The following is a 22,256-nucleotide window of genomic DNA, read 5'->3' as shown; positions in this document are numbered from 1 at the left end:
TCTTTTGCAGCTGAATACCATGAACAAAAATCCACAGCATGAACAGCCAACTAATAAATTAGACTAACTAATAAAAGTTTTACACATTAAAGACAAGTAAACAGTCAGTAATACAATAAGAACAAATATGCAAATTAGTAATAGCAAAAATAAATGTAACTTTGAAATCAAATGTAAAATTACACTGCATAGTTTCTTTTTTATAAACAATATATAGATTAATCCTTATTAAAGTTACAAGTTATTCAGTCAAGATCAGTGAGTGATTTTCTTTGTCTTTTGTTCATTGATTAACCGTAATGACACAGATGGCAGCGGGTTTTAATAGGCTGCTGTAATTTTAAGACCTAATGCACTGATCCAATATACTGTTACACATGCGTTTTCTTTCTCAACTGTTTACGTCCACTTAAGACATAATAGACTGTGTTTACGAGGATATTTTGTCATAATTTTGTTTCTGTCTGTTCAAGCACAAGAAGACCCGAATTGAGTTATCTTTCACGTCTTCTTTGGCTTGAATGGTTTAAAACCACATTAAAATGCACACACTGGAATAGATAAGTGGAATCGACATTTTTATTTTATAAAAAGTATCCGATTCCTGACCTTAATTATTCGATTCCAGAACTGGATTCCCAACTTTATTGGTAGCTCTCTAAAAATGCTTTGGCTCAACCAATCAAAATGAACACAACAGCTTGCGTTAATCTTTTTGAGTTATGACAACTCAACCAACAAAGTACACAAAGTAAGAGGAACTTAATTTTAGCAAAAACTAATTTTTTATAAAAAAAAATATTAAATATCCAAATGACTATACTAATATGACTATACTAATAATTATATTTTTATTATGATTATTATTACTAAATAAAAATATTAAACAAAACAATACATTATTAATATTTTATATTAATTGTATTTTATAAACATCTAGTATTTGACAATAATATTAATACAAATATAAACATCTAGTATTTAACAATAATAATAATAATATTTTTATTTTATTTTACAGTAAAACTATAAAATTACATTAATTTCATACGTTTAACCATCAAGCTCTCAATGGTTCTCTTTTGTTGACAACAGTCAAATTATAAAAACTTTTCATTACACATTTGTGAAGATGGTTGGCACATGTTTCGTTCCCAAATTGCATGTTACAAACTCAAACTGCAAATCATAACAATCAATAATAAAAGGTCATTCACATAATAGAAATCTTAGAAAAATCCAGCCTGTTGATGGAAAATGTTCTTCTAAAATAATAAATAAAAAAACAAATTTGCCACATGAGAATAGAATATGTCCTTTAATTTTAAAATAATAGTCAATATATGCAAAACACTCTCTTTATTTCCATAGAGATACTATAGTTTTTATTATGTTTAATTAATTTTATGTTTAAAGTTTCAGTAATTTTGTTGTATGTTTTTGACATTTTTATTAGTTTGTTATTTTTTTAAATGTCTGTAGTTTTTATTCATTTTAATCTCAATTTATTTTAGAACATCAAGTTAAACCAAATGAAAATAATAAATGTACCCTTGGCAACTAGCTGAAGTAAAATAAGTTAAATAAAATATGTTCAGCTAGTTCATTTTATTAGTGATGAATAAAAAAAAAATCAGTTTTGGTTCTAGGTTTAAGTTATCACACTGGTAATAACACTGGTAGAAAGAGACAATTAAAAGGCTACACAAAATAAATACATTAAATAATAAAATAATTTTTATTTTATTTTATTCATATGCAAGTAATGCAACCAAGCCACTCTGAGATGCTGAGAACAAGAGCTGATTGTGTACAGCTATATACACTCTGAAACATTTAATCAAATTGCAGCCTTTGCGATTTTAATCATGCTAAGCCATGTCGCGATTTCCGTATTTCGATTAATCGTGCAGACCTAATCTCTACTTTGTTAGACAAATGATTGCATTTTAGTGAAGTGAGGTTGAATTTGAATAGAATACGCTGTAGCAGGGACAGCACCGCCATGCAAACTGACTCCAGCCACATTCCTGTGGTCAACCAGAGAATATGGTTTTAGATGGGTATGTTTGTATGAGTGCGTGTGGAGAAAACCCTGTTTGTGTTGGACGGATGGTTGTTCAGAGGGCTGGTAAAGGGTACAGGCTTCATTGCACTGGCCCACCTCCCTCCATCTCTCCCTCCGGTGTCCTTCCCACCTGCATATTATTAGACTGCCGTGCTGGGCAGACGATCAAGGCGGGAAAATAGTCTCAAAATGGAGGCCCGGGAGGGAGGGATCGCACAAGAACGGTGTTTTGGGAATGTGAGCACAGAGGTTGGACTGTACCATTTGTTCTATGACAGACTGTGTATCTTCAGTATAGACTAGTTACTCATTATAATAAGCTTGAGAAGTTTGTTCAAGAGTGTAGTTATGTTTTTTAAAATCAAGTATTAAATCACCCTAGCATTTCTGTGTGGAAGGTTGATCGGCTCATTTGCGTCTCGTTGTTATAAGAGCTTGTCAACTGACAGGTAATTATAGTTAGATAGAAAATCAGAGGGTCTGGTGCCTCTGTCTCTGTCTTTAGTGACGCCCACACCATCTCTCAAATTAGTGTTACACAAGTTAAGTACATTAGGATCTGTTTATAGACACTCCTTGTGTGACTGTTCTTTTATTTTTCTCAAAAATACAGAATAAAATCTGTTTCATTTAATTTTTTTAAATTATTATTATTTGGGATGGTGCAAACCTTGTGACTGTTCCTTTATATAAAGAGGACAGCAATCATTTCAAATGTGTCGCCTGTTCGGTCTCAACAATATCTCATATTTTGCTGAGACTTTTCAAAATAGTCCACAATCAGTGATCTGATCTCACATTAAATTTTCCAAAAAGGACAAATCTGAGAGAATGAATTTTTATAACGCTATTTTTAAGTTTCTATTCTTTTACTGTGAGAACTCAAATGAGGCAGTTGTGGAAATTGTTTTTGTTTATTTATGTACTTTGTATTATCTTTTGCACATGTTTTCGACATTGCACTCATGTGGCATTTAGTTTCATTTATTTATTTTTAAATAATATTTTATAATGTTAGTTAATGCTTCTTCCACCAAAACAAACTTTTGTTTTACATGACCATTTTTCTATAACACCTCTATGTATAAATGACCTGTTATGATTGGATGTTATGATTCGTCTTGGTATATAAAATAAGCAGCATCCCCAAATATGCTGAATAGTGTGGGCTCTCATATAATAAAGGACATTTGCTTTTTGACCGTATATTTAAAAAAAGGAATAATAATAAAGGAACAAGACAAGGAAATTCCTATTTTCCATAATACCTCCCTTTTAAATCACACTCCCTTCACATGTTGTGCAGTCACCTTATATAAAATATAAGCAGAGAAGTGACCTGCTGTGGTGGTTAATAATGGCTCAAGCCAAAGCTTGTGGTTTGGGGATCATCATAAAGACTAATGTACTTGGGCTGGACTGAGTTCTTTGCTGTATCGGGCCACAGGAAGCGGATTTCCTCATGGTCTGATGCCTCTCTGTGACCTTATGTGTTTTCCAATAGCAGTAATCAGACATATGCTGTTAGCTATTACCCTAATGCTTCTTCCATTATGAGATTGAGACCCGCTTGGCTCACGGGTTTTATTTTTATTTAACCTTTATGTAAGGAGGTTAGACAAGCTGAGATTTAAAGCATTTGGACAAGACATACTGTACCTGGCCAAGACCACCAATGGCACAAAAAGTTTGAGAGTCTTTGAATGCAAATTGAATACGTTATCCTATTTACCCCAGCTTAAATTAACAAATAAAAGGTTGAACTACAAGTCTTCCTGCAAAAAACTACTGCTCTGTACTAGTTTCAGATTTATTGAAAGTGCATGATTGGTTGATTGTTACCACTTTAAGGTGCAGTAACAACAGACACTTGGAGAGCACTTGGCCCTCACGACTGACCTGGATAACGTGAAACCCAATCTGCACCGTGCCAGTTTAACACACAGCAGGTCACAAGACATCTAGACCGACATCTCCATCATCAGTGATTGAGCCTATTGTTACTCAATTTAAAAGGAAAAATATAAAATACACATTTTCCAAATGCTATTTTGCTCACCTCTTCTGTTTTGCCATACTTCTGCTGCTGTCAAGAGCGACCTGTTCTTCAATAGCAATAACTGGTCTGCCCTGCAGGCCTCATTAGATAACCCAGAGAGCAAGTTTTTGTCATCCAGTCTTTTACCCAGCATGTCAACTGAAGTGCAACCAAGTGATGTGACTTTGGAAATATTCCATATTTTTTGTTTCATAGTGCCGTTTGTGAAGTTCCTGCAATTGCTGGGCAAAATATCATGCAAATATGTGCGTAATGCGCATAACCACTAACCAGAATGTTATTATGAGATTGGCAAACAAGTTACTTCAAAAGGAAAGCTGTTTTGGTTTTGGTTTTTGCTTTTTGGTTTTGTGTTTTGCTTTTGGTTTTGTTTTTACTTTTTACTTTGTTTATTGCTTTTTTGTTTTGTTTTTGCTTTTTGTTTTGTTTATTGCTTTTGGTTTTTGTTTTGTTTTTTGTTTTTGTTTATTGCTTTTGCGGCTTTGTTTTTGCTTTTTGTTTTGTTTATTGCTTTTTGTTTTTGTTTTGTTTTATTTTGAAAGGTTCTGCATTTATTTTGATTATTTGATTATTATTATTTTTTTTTTTTTGCTTTTGTTGTTTGCTTTTTATTTGTATTTTATATATTTTATTGACATCATACACATGTTTGCATAGCAACTATAAAGCGTTCACCTGATGTAACACTCGCAACTGACTCGATTAAAAAAAAAAGAAGGATTTAAGACCCACTGCCATCAGCTTAACCATGTCTTCCTCACATAATCAGCATTTACAATGTCCGATTTGTGGGAGCTTTTAATGCTGGTTGTGTAAGTGTACTTGAGATATATTGCTGTGCACGATGACGTGCAGTTGTATTCATGGAATGCAATCGCAGAACAGCAGGCGTGCAAGCGCAGGGGGCAAAGGTGACAGAGTCGTCCATGGAGACGCGTTCTGTGTACCATAATACACAAAAGGAGCTGTTTGCACACTTGTTCGGTCATGTGTGCTTTACACAGTAACCAATAAGCAAACTCCAACAGACCGTTGTTTTTTCACTGTTACGACCTCCTTCGTGAATGTGCGCTGTATGCGAGGCCGACGGGTTTTAAGTTACAGGGCAGGGAAGGTAAAGCCCCAGATGTTTTGAACAGTTTGTACATTGGAGTGACCAACGCGTGGTCTGTGTGTGTTTTTCTCTGTCACAGTCTCCCAGTCCAACAGCAGTTTAAAGAAACACAGGAACAGAAGTATCTTTAGTCCCTTCTTCTGCTGTTTCCGGGACTATAATGCAGAACCACCAGCCACCAACAACAAGACCTGCTCCCTCCCTCCACCTGCCGAGGAGAACAGCAGCCCTGCAAAGGTGAGGTCTCATGTATTTCTCTAACGGCACTTTTAATGGCGTGAAAATCTTCGGCACTGGATGCATGAAATTGGACAGTTTAGTTTACACTGCGTTTGAATTGCTAATGTTGTGTCAGCTCAGAATAACGTCTGTTTATTAGCAAACTTTGCTCATTTTCTCTCGGTTTAGCTGAGTTTTTTTTTTTTTTTCTTGTTTGTGAGCTGCGCCCGAATGCAGGCTCTGTGCACGCTGTTCCCGTGTCCATACCACAAAGTTTTCCAGCTGTTCCGAACTCGGTGAACTCGCTGTGATGTTTACCATCCAGTTCTAGAAATGATGGGCCTGCTTCCCCACACACACATTCTTCAGTTTACACACACACTCTCTCTCTCTCTCTCTCTCTCTCTCTCTCTCTCTCACTCACACACACACACACACACACACACACATTCCTGAACTGGTTCTTTAATTCCATTAAAATGTGTCTTTTGTGATTGATTACTTGCCGCCCAGTTTGTTCCTTCCCCTCTTTTTCTTTCTTTTTCTTTCTCTTCTTTTGCCATTCGCTATGTACTCTTAAGGGGGAATACACTAAGAATGCATTGCGCATGCTGAAAATGTTGTTTATTTGCACGTTGTTTGCGCTGTTTTCAGTTTTATAAAGTAATTTTTCAAAGCAGATCACAACGAAGGAAAGTAAAAAGCTCAAATGAGATCTCTTTAATATCTCAGTTGTTTCTCCTATTGGGAACGGAATCACATTGAGAGAAAACTGAGACTTTTGCTAAAGACTAGCCAAATGTATTATAACATTGATTTTAAATGTTGTATTGGTGAAATAAAAAAACAAACAAATTTTAATTGTAGAAGAAAAATCTGAGACATAATCGATACTTGAAGGAAACAACCAAGAACTCCAATAAATCTTAAATAAAACTTTAGTCTGGGATGGTGCAAATATATCATGTACTGACATATGATCCCTGTGTGACTGTTCTTTTACAATAAAGGGGTTTTGTTTTATTTTGTTTTGTTTTATTTTGTTTTGCACTAGCACACCCCTAATGAAGACTCTAGTCCATCAGTAGGCTAATAAAAGCTGTTTTATTTTATTTCACATGGAGCAGACCACCTCATGGGCGCCGCCATATTGAGATCACGTATTGTGCCGATTGTTGAGTGTATTTACCCCTCACTCTATTTCTTGTTCTTTTTCTTTCTATCTTTTGCACACATCCAAACACACACACACACACAAACGCTGGGCAGTGTACCGTGTGAAATGACCTCACTGGTGAAACTTTAAGCCTCGGCTCTCCACAAACACTCATGTGTGCTGCCAAAGCAGGTACAGGCAGCTATAAATGGATCTGAATCAGATCGCGTTACTGCGAATGTTTGCTTGTAAATGACTCGCGATCTGCTGAGAAATGTCCTGCCATTTTACATGCATGCACTCTAAGCTGCTCTGTTTTAGACCCACAGATACTTTAAATGAAACCCATGTGTTTCCCAGCCCTCACAGAGAGAATCCTGACAAGATTACACTGTGAACAAGGATGTGATTTTTGTCAGCATGCCTGTGTGTGTCTTAGTCATGTAATAACAATGTACAACTGTTCGTAATCTGTTGCGTTGTTTGCTTTTACAGTGTTGTGTTTGTTGTGCATTTTTTTGTTGCTTTTTTTGATTATTCTCTTTCTCCTGTTTTGTTTTTTCCCTCTGTCTTTCTTTTTTTTCTTTTTCTCTCTGTCTGGTTTTATTTTTCAGTGTGATCAGGTTCAGGTCATCCCTATTCCCAGTGTATGTATTATCTTTTTTTTTTGGTGCATGCTTATGCATATATTTTCTTTATTGAGAGAAACCTGCCTGGCTTTGTTTTTCTGGAGTGCGTTTCGCACCTTTACTTGATTACATAAAAAAATAAAAAGCAGCATCTTGGAAAACAGCCACATATTGTGCATAAATGTAATGTTTTTTCATCAAAATATAATAACTGTGCCAAAACCAAAAACCAAAGCAGCAAGTGTGAGGAAAAATATTAACCATTAATATCAAAACATCATAGCCTAACATATCACATCAAATCCCCCAAACTGCCCTTTATTATTTCTAATTGTATTTCACTCAAAATACAGAATTTGAATACTTCAGATGAAAATTAGCCAATTTAGCTAAATCCTGGTGCATTTCACATATTTTATGTATTATCAATGTGTATTGTCCCTGAAACAAACAAACAAACAAACAAATAAATAGTTTACCTAAAAAGGAAAAATCTGTCATCATTTACTTATGTCATTCCAAACCTGTTCTTTCTTCTGACATTTTTCAACAGTTTCTTTGTCCATACAATGAAAGTCAGTCGTACTAAACAACAGTGATAAGCTTACATTAATGTATATGGACTTTCCCCCCCCCCATTCAAAATATCTTCCTCCGTGTTCCACAGAAGAGTCATTTCATGTTGTTCTTTACCCATTTATACTGTCATAATATTGCTGATAGCAATTACCGGTAGCTGTACTCGAGGACAACAGCAGTCTCAGAAAGTCAAATCCATCCCACACTGCACCTGCTATAGAGGAAGAGCGTGCGGAGAGGTTTGCAGATCTGAGCCAGGCCTTCATGCTGGGCCAGAGATAGGGGAGACCCAAATCCTGACACACACTTCACCTACCTCTGCCTGCTCAGCAAAAACCCAGCATCCACGCTGAGAACATGCTGGCAGGAGGTTTAATTCTCACAGTAATTGTAATCAAACCATGGGTGTTTTCGAAGATCAGAGCTGGGAATGTCTCACTGCCTGTTTCCAGATCCTCCCGCTCTGACTGGCTGACAATAATGAGTTTCATATTTCCAACTGCATGATGTCAAACATCTTCTCATTACACAAGTGTCTGGATTGGGGCAAAGGTTAAGTTTGGAATTTAGAGAACCACAAACCGGCTGTCATTTTTCACTCAAAGCAAGCGAATAATCATAATGCAAGCAAGTGATGAATTGTAAAGCATTTGAAAGCCATTAAATGAATGCTAGGATTGATTGACACAGCATAAGGCTACAATTATGGTTAAAGCATTAACCATAGAGTTACTGTAATGATGTGATTGAATGTACCCATGGGACATGCATAAATTTGACCGTGTGTGTGGTCTTGTTTGTGTATCCATGTGGGAACCGAATGTTCCCTCGATAGCAAATCCCGAAAAACCTATATTGTAAATTTTATTTATTAGTATTGGTCGATATTGTATATTTAATTGTTTTAATTTCCCCTATTTTTACATAATAAATTACCTTTGCCGTCATCTAACGCTTACTTAAAGTTAATCTTTAAACAAGAATGATTCATAGCACTGCTAAATGTTATCTTTGGAAAATCTCAAAATAAATATCCATTTTTCAAACCGTAATGTTGCAATGCCTCAATACACATGAAGCGTTTAACGGTTGATTCACTTGATTTTAGTTTTTAGTGTTTTGTTTTTAATTAATTTAGACAAAATAGTATAGAATTTCAATATCAGCCATTTATCGGTTATCATAACATAAAAATAATTATTGGGGAATTCAATCTATGAATTACTTATAGTTGTCTAATTTGAGCTTGCTTCCCCTTTAAGAACAGTAGAAGTCAATGGGACCATGATATAAAATGACTGACCATGATATTAACTGTTCCATAATTGACACGTCACATTTATAAGTACATACTGGAGTAATTATAAATGAAATGAATAATGATTCAACTTTAATATGATTCGATTTGCTAATAGTTTTTCAAATCTGATGAGGTTGCAATATTGCCAGTGAAAGGTCATGGAGGACCATGACTTCTGAAATGCTCATGTAAAGAATATTAGGTATATTGAATGTGAATGTACATATGTTATGCATGCATGTGCTGTATATGACTTGGCTTGCATCTTTGGATTTCATTTGTGTGTGAGTGTGTTTTGCCTCTCACGTCCATCTGCCTCCATCAGGTCAGGCTTAGTAAAGGACATCTCTTTCCAGTTACTGGCAGGCCGTCTACAGAGGCAGCTTGTGCTTAGGCAACATGACTTGGCAGTGAAGCCACTTTAACACAGAGCTGTAATCATTGTTTCAAGGTTATCCAAAAGCACCAGATCCCAGGACATCATTTGGGATTCGTATTGGACCACAACAGAGGAATCTCCAGTGCATGTTGTGTCCCATTAGAGGAGAGACTGTAGCTTTTGATTATAACTCTGAATGTCTGGCTGATATGATAAGCATGCATCTTTATCCTCTGTTTGCTCTCCTCTCCTTGTATTCATCTGTGCCGTATTATTTCCTCCAGCCTCCAGCCAAATACCTCTTGCCTGAGGTCAGCATTAATGATTACGGCAAGAACTGTGTGGTCATTGACCTGGACGAGACCCTTGTGCACAGCTCTTTCAAGGTACTTGTGCATACACACACATACATAAAGAGAAATTTATGTCATTATGATTTTTCATATAGCAATGAATACATGGCATATTGATATAACTGATAGCTAATCAGTTTTACTTTGGAAACCATTGCCGCCCTCTATATTGGCTGACTTTTGAAAAAATTAAGATGACTATGGCTGTGTTCCAAAACCTAATTAGCTGCCTACATAGGGAGCCTTTAAGGCATTTTCAATAAAAGTAGGCATTTTATTCTGCCTCTTAAGATAACTTACTTCTTTCAGAGTTATCTGGACTATAATAATGTTCTCAAAATGTTAGCACAAGAATATTATTTATACATCATTCCATGGAAGGTTTTTTCTGAAACGTCTTTGTTGTTTTTTACCCTTATGCTCCCGTACTTTTGAATTTGCAATTCTTTTGGATATTTTTTATTTTGTACTGTATACCTTTAAAGTACTAGATTATGGTTCTGCATTGTAAATGTGTTCAAATCTAACTACTTCATATATTTGTCTGCATTGTGTCTGATTGATTTTTATTTAAAAAAAAAAAAAAAAAACATTGCCCCAGTTATATGATATATATATCCCTCTGTAATGGGAATTCCGTATGCATGTGGGTGTGTTCTGCATTGGGGATGTTATAGCCTCATGCCTTCATTTGTGTGTGTGTTTGTTCTTTTTTATATTTTTTTGGCAAATAAAAAAAATTTCTCTCATTCCATTCATCTTATGGGGGGGTCAAATTGACCGTGAGGGATAGATTTGTTACTTGTTTAGTTATTGTTTATTTTATTTATATTTGTTAAACTCCTCGAATCCAGTACATTTTTTGTGTATATTCGAAGTTCAAGTGGGACAAAAGTGTTAAGGTCTTGAACCAACACCTAATTATTTTTTTTATTTTTTTAATGAGTTTCTTTTCAAAATGACCCAAGGAGAGGATGAGGGTTGTTTCAGAACGTTCAGAGAACATTCAAAAGTAACGTTCCTATAATTTTGCAAAAAAAAAAACTGGACGCTTTGAATGTTCAGAAATAATGTTTTCATAACATAATGGGAACATAGGCAAAACATCCGTGTCCAAAGCAGACCCGACAAATCCAAATAGTCTAAAACCTTATTTTTTTAATATAAAAGACATTGCGGCCATTTGTTACTTGAATGTGCGAGGCTTCCGGTGTCATTTGCTTCCAGTTATTTTAGTGCCAATTTTTATTATTTTTATTTTAAGTGCCAACCATTTACTTCACTGTATTCTTCTAGTTATTTATAGCAGCTAATGAATCTGATGTCTCACACATTCACAGAAAATAGCTTTCTTCTCTCTTGCAAAATACGGTGGAAGAAAGCTTCCTATGTAGCCACAAGACGACAAGGCAGCTCGTTAGTTTTTGGTATAGAGCTTCCATTTCAGTCCTTATTCCTAAATGTAACATGAATAATTTCAGGGGATTCACTTCTGCACAGAAGTTTTAAGTGGCCAAATGAATTATTTGAGCAACCTAAGACATAATAACAGAAGGCATTGGCAGTATTTTGAGGTTGTTGGGTTGGATTTTTAAGTCCTGGGTGAATTAAATCCTCTTCAGAGACTAAATGTTTATCTGGTCCCTAGGAAGTACATGCTTCAGGGAGCCACCTGCTGAGTGCAGTGACCCACTTCTATGCATCTTGGTTTTATGCTGCTCTCTCACTCACACATATGATCAAATAAACGACTGTGGCCATTTGATTACACACAATCACCCCACATTTACATATGTACACACGTCTAGCTTAATGTCTTCCACAGCTGGATGCATCCCCACTCCCAAGAGAGAAAGACAGTGACAGATACTGAATGTGTTTGCTCGAAGACTAATAACTGTGTTTTGTTAAAGCAAAGCCTGTCCTCCTTTAAAATGTCTGCCTGGCAGCTCCTGTTTTCGCTCAGAGAAGAGAGAAAGGCGGCGACTGAGAGAAAGAGGCCCAGAGAAAGGGATGCATGCCTTTGTGCGCGTTCACAACCTCACATACACACACAAAAACACCCACCCTGACACCAAAACACATACACACATATCACATTAAAAAGGTATGCTCACAGTTACACAAAAAAAGATTTGACCATGACCGTACTTGAACGAGTGTATTCTATTACTTTTGATTATTGCTTAGTTTTGCCTCAATGGCTTGTTTTTCTCGGTGACAGAAGAGGTTTTCGGTTTTCTTTTTTCCCTTCACATTTACATACAGCAGACACAAAAAGTATTTGAACATTAAACAATATTAAATATTTTGTATCTAATGCAATGGTGCAATTTTGGACATAATGCTTATTTTACAATACTGACCAAGTCTGTACTTCATTGCGCTAATCTTTTAATCGCCTTTATTAAATAAATAAATGAACTTGAAATATTTAAGTATTAAACGTTTAAATATTGTTTCAACATTTTTAGTACATGTCTGGAATACTTGTTTCTGATTGGTCAGTATATTTTTGCATATATGGACCTGTAAACCAATCTCCTACAGTATTCTAGTTTCATATCTCATGTAGCACTCTACACTCTGTTTGTTCCCACATAATAAGATAATTTAATCTCAAATCAATATCCAAAGTCAGTGCATTTACTTATGTGGTAAGTAGCCATGCATTAAGTGGGATAATGTACAGTCAGATGGTCATTTTCACAAAATGAAATCATTGAAGGTTATACAAGACCCCTTCCAACTACATTTTTGTATTGAGTTTGGTTATAAATTGTTTGGTATATATTTTGGTTGAATACTATGTTCAGGTCATTACACAAACCTATTTGACCACAGCATGCAGCAATTACATTTTTAGACTGCAGTGTAATAATTTGTTAGTAGTCAAGGGACAGTGAGTTCACTAGAAGAGAGGTCAGTATGTGTAATGTCTTTATATATCTATTTCAGTATATACACAATTTTCTAATCTCTCATTCTCTGTAATTTATAGATTATACACTGCACTTTCTGACAGTTGATACTTTTGTTCAGAGGACAGTAGACGCTTATAATAAAGATTAGAATATAGATTAGCATTGGAAATAATGTATACCTGATTTATATGGTAATAGGATTCAAGATTGCATTTTCTAGCTAATATAGTGTTACAATCCTCATTAGTATAGATATAGATCACACACTCCTCCTGCTGGCCATATAATGAACTGATCAGTGTACATCAGTTGACTGTGAAAACTGATCTGAAATCAGTATTAAATAGACTTTGAAGTACTAAAACAGTTAAAAAATGTGTCCACTGTATTTCTAGATAAACATTTAGAAACTGTGTCCACTAAGAAAGTTAATTTTCTTAATTTATTTGATCTCGTTCTCCAGTAAAAAAAATATGTAAACATTCGTAAAATAAGATACATTTACTTGAAGCAAATTTATATATTATATCTCTGATATATTTCAGAGAATTTAACTTTAAGTTTACACTCCCCGTAGATGAGTAGTTTGTTTGTTTAAGCATAATCATCAAAATCATTAATATATATTATTAAAACAAGAAATATGCCAATTGGGTAAGAACATTATATTATTAAAATATAAAATAAATTGTTAAAAATGATCAAATGTATAAATTGATCTTGTTTTGAGGTTGTTCAGGATGTATACATTGTTCTGGAAAACAAGACTTCTCTAATTAAATTCTGTTGAATTGTGTTGTAAATGAAACTATCCATCTTAATCATGATGTTATGCAGTCAGAGATGGGACAGGTATGCCTCTGTGTGAGCCTCCTTCTCTGCCGTCCAATCAGTTTTTAACAAGTCCCAGCGAGCAAAAGTTTTCTCTCTTCTCCTCATCTCCCTTTCCCTTTCTCTCTTTGCATTATGAGAGCTCAGAGCCTCCCGCTGCGTTCCTTTCATCGTCTCCCTTCGCTCTACAGCACGTCTCCTCCCTCTCCCTCCGCTTTCTTTAAAAGTGTATCAAGTCTCCTTTCAAAGAAGCTTGCCGTTCCCCGCTCCATGCAGTCAGCTGTCAGAAACACGCTCATGCACAAACACTCTTACAGCTCAAAGAACTGAAAGACTTGACTGCAGGTAGCCTATCTGTGAAGCGATGGATGCCTCTCTCTCTCTCTCTCTCTCTCTCTCTCTCTCTCTCTCTCTCTCTCTCTCTCTCTCTCTCAGAGAACACTGAGCTGATACAGCTGTAACATTCTTACAGTCGGTTTCAAGCAGACTCCTAATGTGTGATTTCCTGTTTTGTGCCCGCAGCCTATCAGCAACGCAGACTTTATAGTCCCTGTGGAGATTGACGGAACAGTTCATCAGGTACGAGTGGGTTCAAATGTGGCCGTGGGTAAATGTTCACACTTTGTCGGAATCTGGACTGTTTTTTGGGCTTCAGTGTCACTTAACCTCAACGATCGGTGTCATGAATTGAAATTAAAGAAATATTCTGGGTTCCATACGAGATAAGATCAATCGTCAGCATTTGTGGGATAATAAAACATAAATTGAACATAAACGAATTTTGACTCGTCCTAATCAAGGTTTAAGGTGAGCCACTTGCAATGGAAGTTGATGGTAAAATTTTATATAATTTCACCCTAAAAATGTTTTTTTTTTTTACATTAAAATCATGGTAACATGGTAATTGCATGTTGTGGCTATACGAAATTATTGTAAACGGCAGCTGTGGTTGCCAAAAATGTTCCATAAAAAATATACACATGCCAAATACTATGATATATGACTATATATAGAAAGTGCATGGTGTCAAAAACATTAATTCAGCAAGATAAGATCTAACATAAAACTCTAATGTACATAAATGGTAAGAAAGAACTAAGAAGAAACAATTATTATACAAACCGTCAAATGTGAGCTGTCATTCTTTCACTGTAAATTATAAAATGTCCAAAAACTGTACATTTATACAACAACAGTATTTTACTGTAAAAAGTCCCATTAGATCTGTTACTGTTTTTCACTGTATCCACCTTATTTTTATCTACACATTTGTAACTTGAATGTGTTTGGCTTCTGGTGTCATTCGCATTTATGGATTGGCCCCAATCCCTTCAATTGTAGCTAAGTGCCTCACTTTAACTCAGAGTTTAGCTTTTTTATAGAAAAGGAGGGAAGTAGAAATTAATTTTGTGGTAATCAACATTAAGCCACAAATGCTGTCCTTTTAACTTAACTTTTGCTGAACCCGGAATATTACTGTAAAAATCATAACATAAAATACATCTTAGTGATGGCCACCTCACTGTTCTGTGGATTTTCTGCCATATTAAGACATCAGCATTAAAGTCCCTGTAAAGTCAAAATTAAGTATGTGTTTTGAGTTTGTCACACCACAGAAAAATGTGTTATTAGTCACCCAGCCAAATTTGAATGATAAAAAAGCCAGCAAGTACATAAAATAAGCTATCAAAATCTTGAAAAAATGAGCAGTAATCTCTGCTCTCAAACGCTGGGGGCGTGTCCACTGGCTGCGCTGAAACCACGCCCACTCGCGGGAAAGCTTAAGCTGCCGTCGACTCGCCACACTCAACTCTACAGCCGGAATGGATGCTCACACGGTGGGCACGCACTGCCGAATGGCACCAGTTGTCGGCGCGACGGGAGAATGAAGGCTGAGGCGGGAGTCGGTTCGGCCCCATTCACCAGTAACAGCGGATTATCAGTGAATCCCAGACAGTTATCTCCGACGAAAGTTTATAAAAATATCCCGTGTAAAATGATCACTTACAGAGGCGGGTTTTGGCGGTGATCCTCAGCTCTCCATCAAAGGTGGCTCTTCACAAAATTAATCCACTTCTTCTTGATGTAATCGTTTTTCGGAAATTTAAATAAGGACACCGATCTGTTTTGTACGTGATCCGGTGATCGCATCCAGGTAGTACGCATTTCCGTGACGAAGGCATAGCTAGTAGCTAGCAATCTGTAGGCTGTGTTACTAATAATAGCACTGACAGTCGCAAACTGATGTGAATGTGCTCTATAATATTGTTAGGAGCGGCCAGCCTCAGTGGCCTCAGTGCGTCATCAAGTAGGGGCGTGTCCAGGAGCTCAAGGGCTCCAGTGCGTCATCGAGCCCTGTTTTAGCCCCGCCCAGAAAATCCGGAAAATAGCAATGGTGAAAAACTGTTTAACGGTCTAGGGCCCAGTCCCAATACTCACTTGAGCCCTAAGGCCTTCCTGGAAGTGGACACTTGTTGAAAGTGCACTTAGCGGAGTAAGTGTGCAAGGGCCCGAAGCTGTGAAGAGCAGAATTGGGACAGTTTTGCACACATCACTATCTACGTCACTTCTGTTGTGATCAGGGGAGTAAACACCGTTCATTTGGCTAATGTTTGTGCTGTGCTGCTTATAATAGCTGTCGCATGACACAATCCTTTGAATGAAAAAATGTATATCTTTTTTTACTCTTAGCTCCCAACCTTTCTGTTAATGTTATTAATATTAAATTAGTTTTTGGCTAAGATAAATTGTGATAACTGATAAGATAAATTGTGATTGAGGTTTACCTGAGCTTATACTGCCTTACCGTATTCACAGCGATTCGAAACAATTTTAATTATGTTATTATGGAAATTGATATATGAAATTCTTCCCATCCCATACATGAAAAAATACATGACGTGTTGGTGATATATAGGGTATATATTAAAATAGTCTTACACAGGTTATATGAAATAAAATGACACAACCCTGTCTCTTTTTGTTACATTTTAGTTTTATTGATCAATAATAGCCATTATTAAAGTATAAGTAGCCTAAAAAGTATAAGAAGCTATATAAGTCAAGAAATAAAGCAAGTTAAAAAATTCAGTCAAACATAAGTCAATAGGCTAATGTTACAACGTTACCGTTAAATAGCCTAAATATATAAAATTATGAAACTTCACTTTGCCCTCAGCCAAAATGATTTGCCAGGGAACAAATCATAGATTAATGAAACCAAAGATCGCCCGTTAGATATACACAAGCCGATTTATAGCTCATGTTTAACCACTAGACACAGAGCCTGCGGGAAACGTCAGAATGACTAGCCGAGGTAAGGCTGTTCCAGCTGGGGTACATGAGCACTGAGCGCCCGCTGATCCCTGGAACTCCGAAAACGTCAGATCAAATTTTTAAATAGGCGTTATCTTTATAAATAAACCACAGATTTGAGCTTTAAACAACTATATTCTCGACTGAAAAACTCTTAAAACTACATTTCGTGACACAATAACACTAATATTTTTAAATTTCGCGGCCTTGAAAAACACTTCACCACACCGGCTTCCTTTATCTTCGGAGTTTCCGCTCCCGAACAGCAGCACCATAGCAACCGTTCTCCCCCATTGGTTAGCTGTTCGAAACGTCACAACACTACAAGGATTCTGGGTAATAGCCCACAGCAAAGTGAGGTCTGATGCACACTTGCGAAAAGGGTGCATTAAGTGCCCTTACGATCACCCCTGGAGAACACATTAGAGGATCGGGACACCCTACGGCCTTGCACCCCTTAGCGAGAACGCGCATTTGAGGGGCACAAGGGCGCAAGTGCGGATATTGGGACAGGGCCTAACTCCACAATTCAGTACTTCACAGTTCACAGTCTTTGTAATATGTTTTAGCAATACATTTCTAATATTTATAATGTGTTTAGAATTTTTTTTTGAAATTGCCTTTACAGGGACTTTAAGGATTTTTCCTCTTTCCAACATGTGTCCTCCTTTTTATTCAGTTTTATTTTAATCTCTTAAGAAAAAGTAATATTTGAGAGGCCCCAAAGGGTTCATGCTAAATCACAGTCTGAATCTAGGCTCATTTTCTTTTATCCTTCTTGAGTCGTTGGGTGCAATGTAGTCAGCTCGAGGTTACCAACTTGAAGTAAACAAATGTCAGCAGTCTGAACAGCCGAAAGCTCAGTGTAAATACACTTAAGGGGAGTCTGAATTGTGTTGATAGTAAGTCTGTGTGAGTCAATATGGCTCATTTGTTGCTGGAATACATCTGAAGTGGCTCATACCTGGTTCAAGTAATCCAGGATAGGCTTTGTGGATCAGGGTCGGCCTGTTCTTGGTTACTTGCACTTGGTTACAGCAACTGATCGACAAGTTCAAGACTGAAAAGCTACAAAGAGGTTTGTTGAAAGTTCAGCGTCAGCATCTCCGCTGTCTATTTCCAGGAATGAGAAGTGATTCGTTTCCATCAGTAATAGCTGTTTATTTGGTTTGTTTGAAGGTCTACGTGCTGAAGAGGCCTCATGTGGATGAGTTTCTGCAGAAAATGGGCGAACTCTTTGAATGTGTTCTCTTTACAGCCAGTCTGGCTAAGGTAAGGCTCTCTAAGGTTTCTTCACACTGCATATAAACCATCGGATCCATTTCTAGTTAATATTTTGTCAATTAGTCAATATTTTACAGACTCGATTTATAGCAACGGAAGTCATTTTCAATAAAAGTCGGTGATTTTTCAGTGGCATTAGCAACATTACCATTGCAATGTGTGGGCATCCCTGTGACTCAACAAAGTTAAGAAAAGTTTAACTTTATGCAAATAAGTGATGAAGTGAAGTCAGCGGAGCTGATCTCCTGTGAGATACTCGAGGTGGAATAGAGGACGATAATGTTATTGAGAGTGATTTCACCCTTCTATATGATTTATATACATCTATATAAAAAGCTATGTGGAAAAATGAGTCATAAAGTTTGTCGGTGGTGAGTTTCATGCATTGTTAATCTTCCATCTCGTTGATATGATGTATAATGCACCTCTGGTATTTATATAAAATGCTCCCTGCAGAACATTCAATTTTAGCAACAAGAAAACTAATTTGTTGTCAAAATAGAATGACATCTTATTTTAACGTTGCTTTATCCCAGTTTTTAAAAAGCTTTTCATGTTATATATATATATATATAATTTATTTAATGATTTATTTTTGTTTATGTGTTTTAATTAATCTATTAATTTGTATTATTATTATTATTATTATTAAAGAATAGCATTCTTGAGTACTACTAACACTCTGCCTCCATTAATCTACAGTATTAGGACACAGTTCAGCTTCAGTTTTAGAATTTATTTTTGGTAACACTTTATTTTACAATGCCCTTGTTACATATGCCACATGTACTTACTCTTGTAATAACAGTAAATTATGCATAGTTACATGCAACTAACCCTAAACCAAACCTTACCCCTAATTATAGTATGTGCATGTTGTTAAATAATATTACTCAGTACATAAAGGAATAGTTCACCCAAAAATGAAAATTATCCCATAATTTACTCACCCTCAAGCCATCCTAGGTGTGTATGACTTTCTTTTTTCAGCCAAACACAATCAGAGTTATATATACAGTATATATATATATATATATATATAAAAAAAATGTTTTTGAAGCTCCAAAAAGTGCATCCATCCATCTTTAAAGTAATTCACACGACTCCAGTGGATTAATAAATGCCTTCTGAAGTGAAGCGATAGGTTTTAGTAAGAAAAATATCCATATTTAAAACTTAATAAACAATTCTCACCTGAGCTCACGCTACGCCAATGTCAGATGTCGGGTCAGAGGTCACCCTTCCACCGGAACTCGACTCTCTCATGAACGCGTGCACGGGCGAGGGAGGGGCTTCATAAAGACAGGAACTAAACAGAGCATTATTGGCAGATTGGGAAGAGAGGTGCTGCAGCATCTTAAAAAGAATGTTTTTGACAAATCAAGCATGAAAACCTATTCTAGTAGACCCCAAAACAAAATCAATAGGTCCCCTTTAAATATTAAAGATGGTGTAATTATATTGTAAATATTATAAATCTTATGTTGCTGTATTGTTTGTGTGCTACGCTCATAGCTGTCCCTGTTTTTGGTCTTGTAGTATGCTGACCCTGTAGCAGACCTGTTGGACCAGTGGGGTGTGTTCAGGGCACGGCTCTTCAGGGAATCCTGTGTGTTCCACCGGGGGAACTACGTCAAAGACCTCAGCCGATTGGGCCGGGAGCTCAACAAAGTCATCATAGTGGACAACTCGCCTGCCTCCTACATCTTCCATCCAGAGAATGCTGTACGTACTGTACCACTGTGGGCCGCACCTCCAGTTGACATGACATTACAGCATCAGAATACACTTTTACTATATAATACGCATGTTGACTCCTAGAACTTGTGAATGTGTCTTTTATCCTAGAATCATTTTTTTCAGTGGAACTAATGAGGCAGAACCCCAGCCGCTGGCTCTCTGCACTCCTTTGTAAAAACTTCTCATCAATTATAGACTGTAGCGAGAGACCTGTGGAGGAAACCGCAGTCAGACAGATCCTACCTCAGTGCTGTCTCCTCCTACACTTGCTCGCATCCGTCCTCTTATTAGATTGGAAGGTGTTATTCTGTATTCAAACTAATGAGCCAAAGGTGCTTATTAAAGCCTGTTATATTTGAGGTGGTGGAGACTTCTTCTCAAGACACTGCACACAGTTGGCAAAATTAGTTGTTTTGCTGTGTCACGTATGCCTTTTTCTGCCACTTCTGTCAACAGTACCTCCTGCGCGATAAATCGGAAATAAAATCAAAATCTCAATACGGCTTAGTTAACTGAATCAAGAAAGAACTTCAATATTATAGGGGACAATGTTTGATGAGCTGCAGCTCATTGGCCGCTGATGCAACAGCAACCAATCAGCTGCGCTATGTAGATGACGATGCGATCGCTACCAAATGAGTTAAGGACCTATCAGCCTGTGCCATCTAGAGTTTCATGCCAGAACTTGTTAGAGAAATTGTTATTTTGCATATATATTTTTATTTTTATTCTTCATATTACCTTCATTACACATACCTATCGTGTTTATATATACATTTATATATTTTTTTTATATTTGAATGTGATAATGGATGTTGGCACTGATTTCTTTTTTTTCTTTTTTTATATTTGGTATATTTGATACTGTGTGTATTTTGTTGTATAAGCTAATGGATGCCTTGAATTTCCTTCGGGATCAATAAAGTGTCAATCATTTAGTTCATGAAATTCACTCAATCATGCTTACTGTTAAAGGGAAAGTGTTTTCTGAAATGAATAGTTCACCCAAAAATGTCATATGTCATAATTTATTCACCTTCATGTCGTTCCAAATCTGAATGGCCATCTTCAAAATATGTTCTTTTTGGTCAGCAGAAGAAAGACAGTCACACAGCTTTGAGACCACATAAGAATTTACATTTTGGGGTCAGTTATCCCTTAAGGGTGTTTTATTGGGGGACCAAATGGTTCTTGATAAGAATACATTTATTTTGCTTGAATACGAATTTACTGAGCATAGTTGGTAGTTTGACAAAAGCGTTTTGCAGCATGTGCTTAAAGTGTCTTTCTGTGTTTGCAGGTGCCGGTGCAGTCGTGGTTTGATGACATGACAGACACCGAGCTTCTGGATTTACTGCCACTGTTTGAAGGCCTGAGCCGGGAGACGGACGTTTACGGTGTGTTACAGAGCCCGAGCACCAGGTAACACACACGGGTCCAGCAGCACTGCCTTGCATACACAAACGCCCCCCTCCTTCCGTCTCGGGTCGAGCCAATGTTCCGTTCTGGCCTCTAGAGGACACCACTCACCCAACGGACGCTACTTTATCTCTCTCAGTGGACCAACGGCCAACAATATTCCTTGGCGAGCAAATATTTACACTCATGAAGAAAACAAAGCGTCATCTTTTTAAGAGAAACACAAGAGTTTACTATCCTTGAGTATATTCAACAGGAAAAAAGAACTGAGAAACAACAAGACGTGCTATTTTTCTGGACCGGCGTGAAAACACTTTGAACTTTTTTTCTGTTCAGGCTATGCAGGCAGTCTTTTCCGTGGCGTCATCGGTAGTTCCAGCAACTGTGATTTAGTTTTTCTCCTTCTCTTGTACCAAACAAAGTGCCTTCTGACTGTTGTTTTTATGTGGACACAAATGAGTTTTTGTATGCTGCATATTTACAATTCGAAACCTTTAAACAAACACTTACTGTAAGACCAAGGCAAACAATGAGTCTTTTAAAATGAATGAAGACTTTACGGTGAAGGTCAGGAGATTTCACTGGACTGAATGATATTATCGAGCGAAAGATGATGCCGCTATTTTCTTGGGTTATTTTATGCCTTCGGAAATATAGCATCGTGTTCAAAAGAAATGTTTGCATCTACTTATTACCCAACTGTGATTTGAACTAATAATACAACATATATTGTGAAAAAAGCGGTAATCAACAATCCAATATGTCAGGATCTGAAATTTATAATCTTCATTATCAAAATAAAAGATGCAATCAATATAAAGAATGGCTCACATGTTTGTGTCTATTTGTGTGCATTACACTTGAGTAAGTTCCAAAGGGATGCTGGG

At 36.7% G+C, this 22,256-nt stretch overlaps 1 protein-coding gene across 2 annotated transcripts in view; it reads left to right on the top strand.

Annotated features, from left to right (window-relative positions):
* ctdspla (CTD (carboxy-terminal domain, RNA polymerase II, polypeptide A) small phosphatase-like a) overlaps positions 1–22,192 on the top strand; it is a 43,105-nt gene extending 20,913 nt beyond the window's left edge. The window contains exons 2-8 of one of the 2 annotated variants that reach the window (XM_056248867.1): positions 5,321–5,478; positions 7,231–7,263; positions 9,788–9,889; positions 14,134–14,190; positions 18,106–18,198; positions 19,750–19,935; positions 21,251–22,192. In XM_056248867.1, the coding sequence (XP_056104842.1) occupies positions 5,321–5,478; positions 7,231–7,263; positions 9,788–9,889; positions 14,134–14,190; positions 18,106–18,198; positions 19,750–19,935; positions 21,251–21,376 (755 nt within the window). In that variant the 3' untranslated portion in view covers positions 21,377–22,192. The remainder of the gene's footprint in view (positions 1–5,320; positions 5,479–7,230; positions 7,264–9,787; positions 9,890–14,133; positions 14,191–18,105; positions 18,199–19,749; positions 19,936–21,250) is intronic. The other variant, XM_056248868.1, reaches the window with a different exon arrangement.
* Positions 22,193–22,256: the final 64 nt, after the last annotated feature.

The sequence above is a fragment of the Rhinichthys klamathensis genome, unplaced genomic scaffold, assembly GCF_029890125.1.
Source record: "Rhinichthys klamathensis goyatoka isolate OS25496 unplaced genomic scaffold, OSU_Roscu_1.1 h1tg000059l_1, whole genome shotgun sequence".
NCBI lineage: Eukaryota > Metazoa > Chordata > Actinopteri > Cypriniformes > Leuciscidae > Rhinichthys > Rhinichthys klamathensis.
Note: the sequence above shows the minus strand (reverse complement) of the source record. Positions and strands in the feature narration are given on the sequence as shown.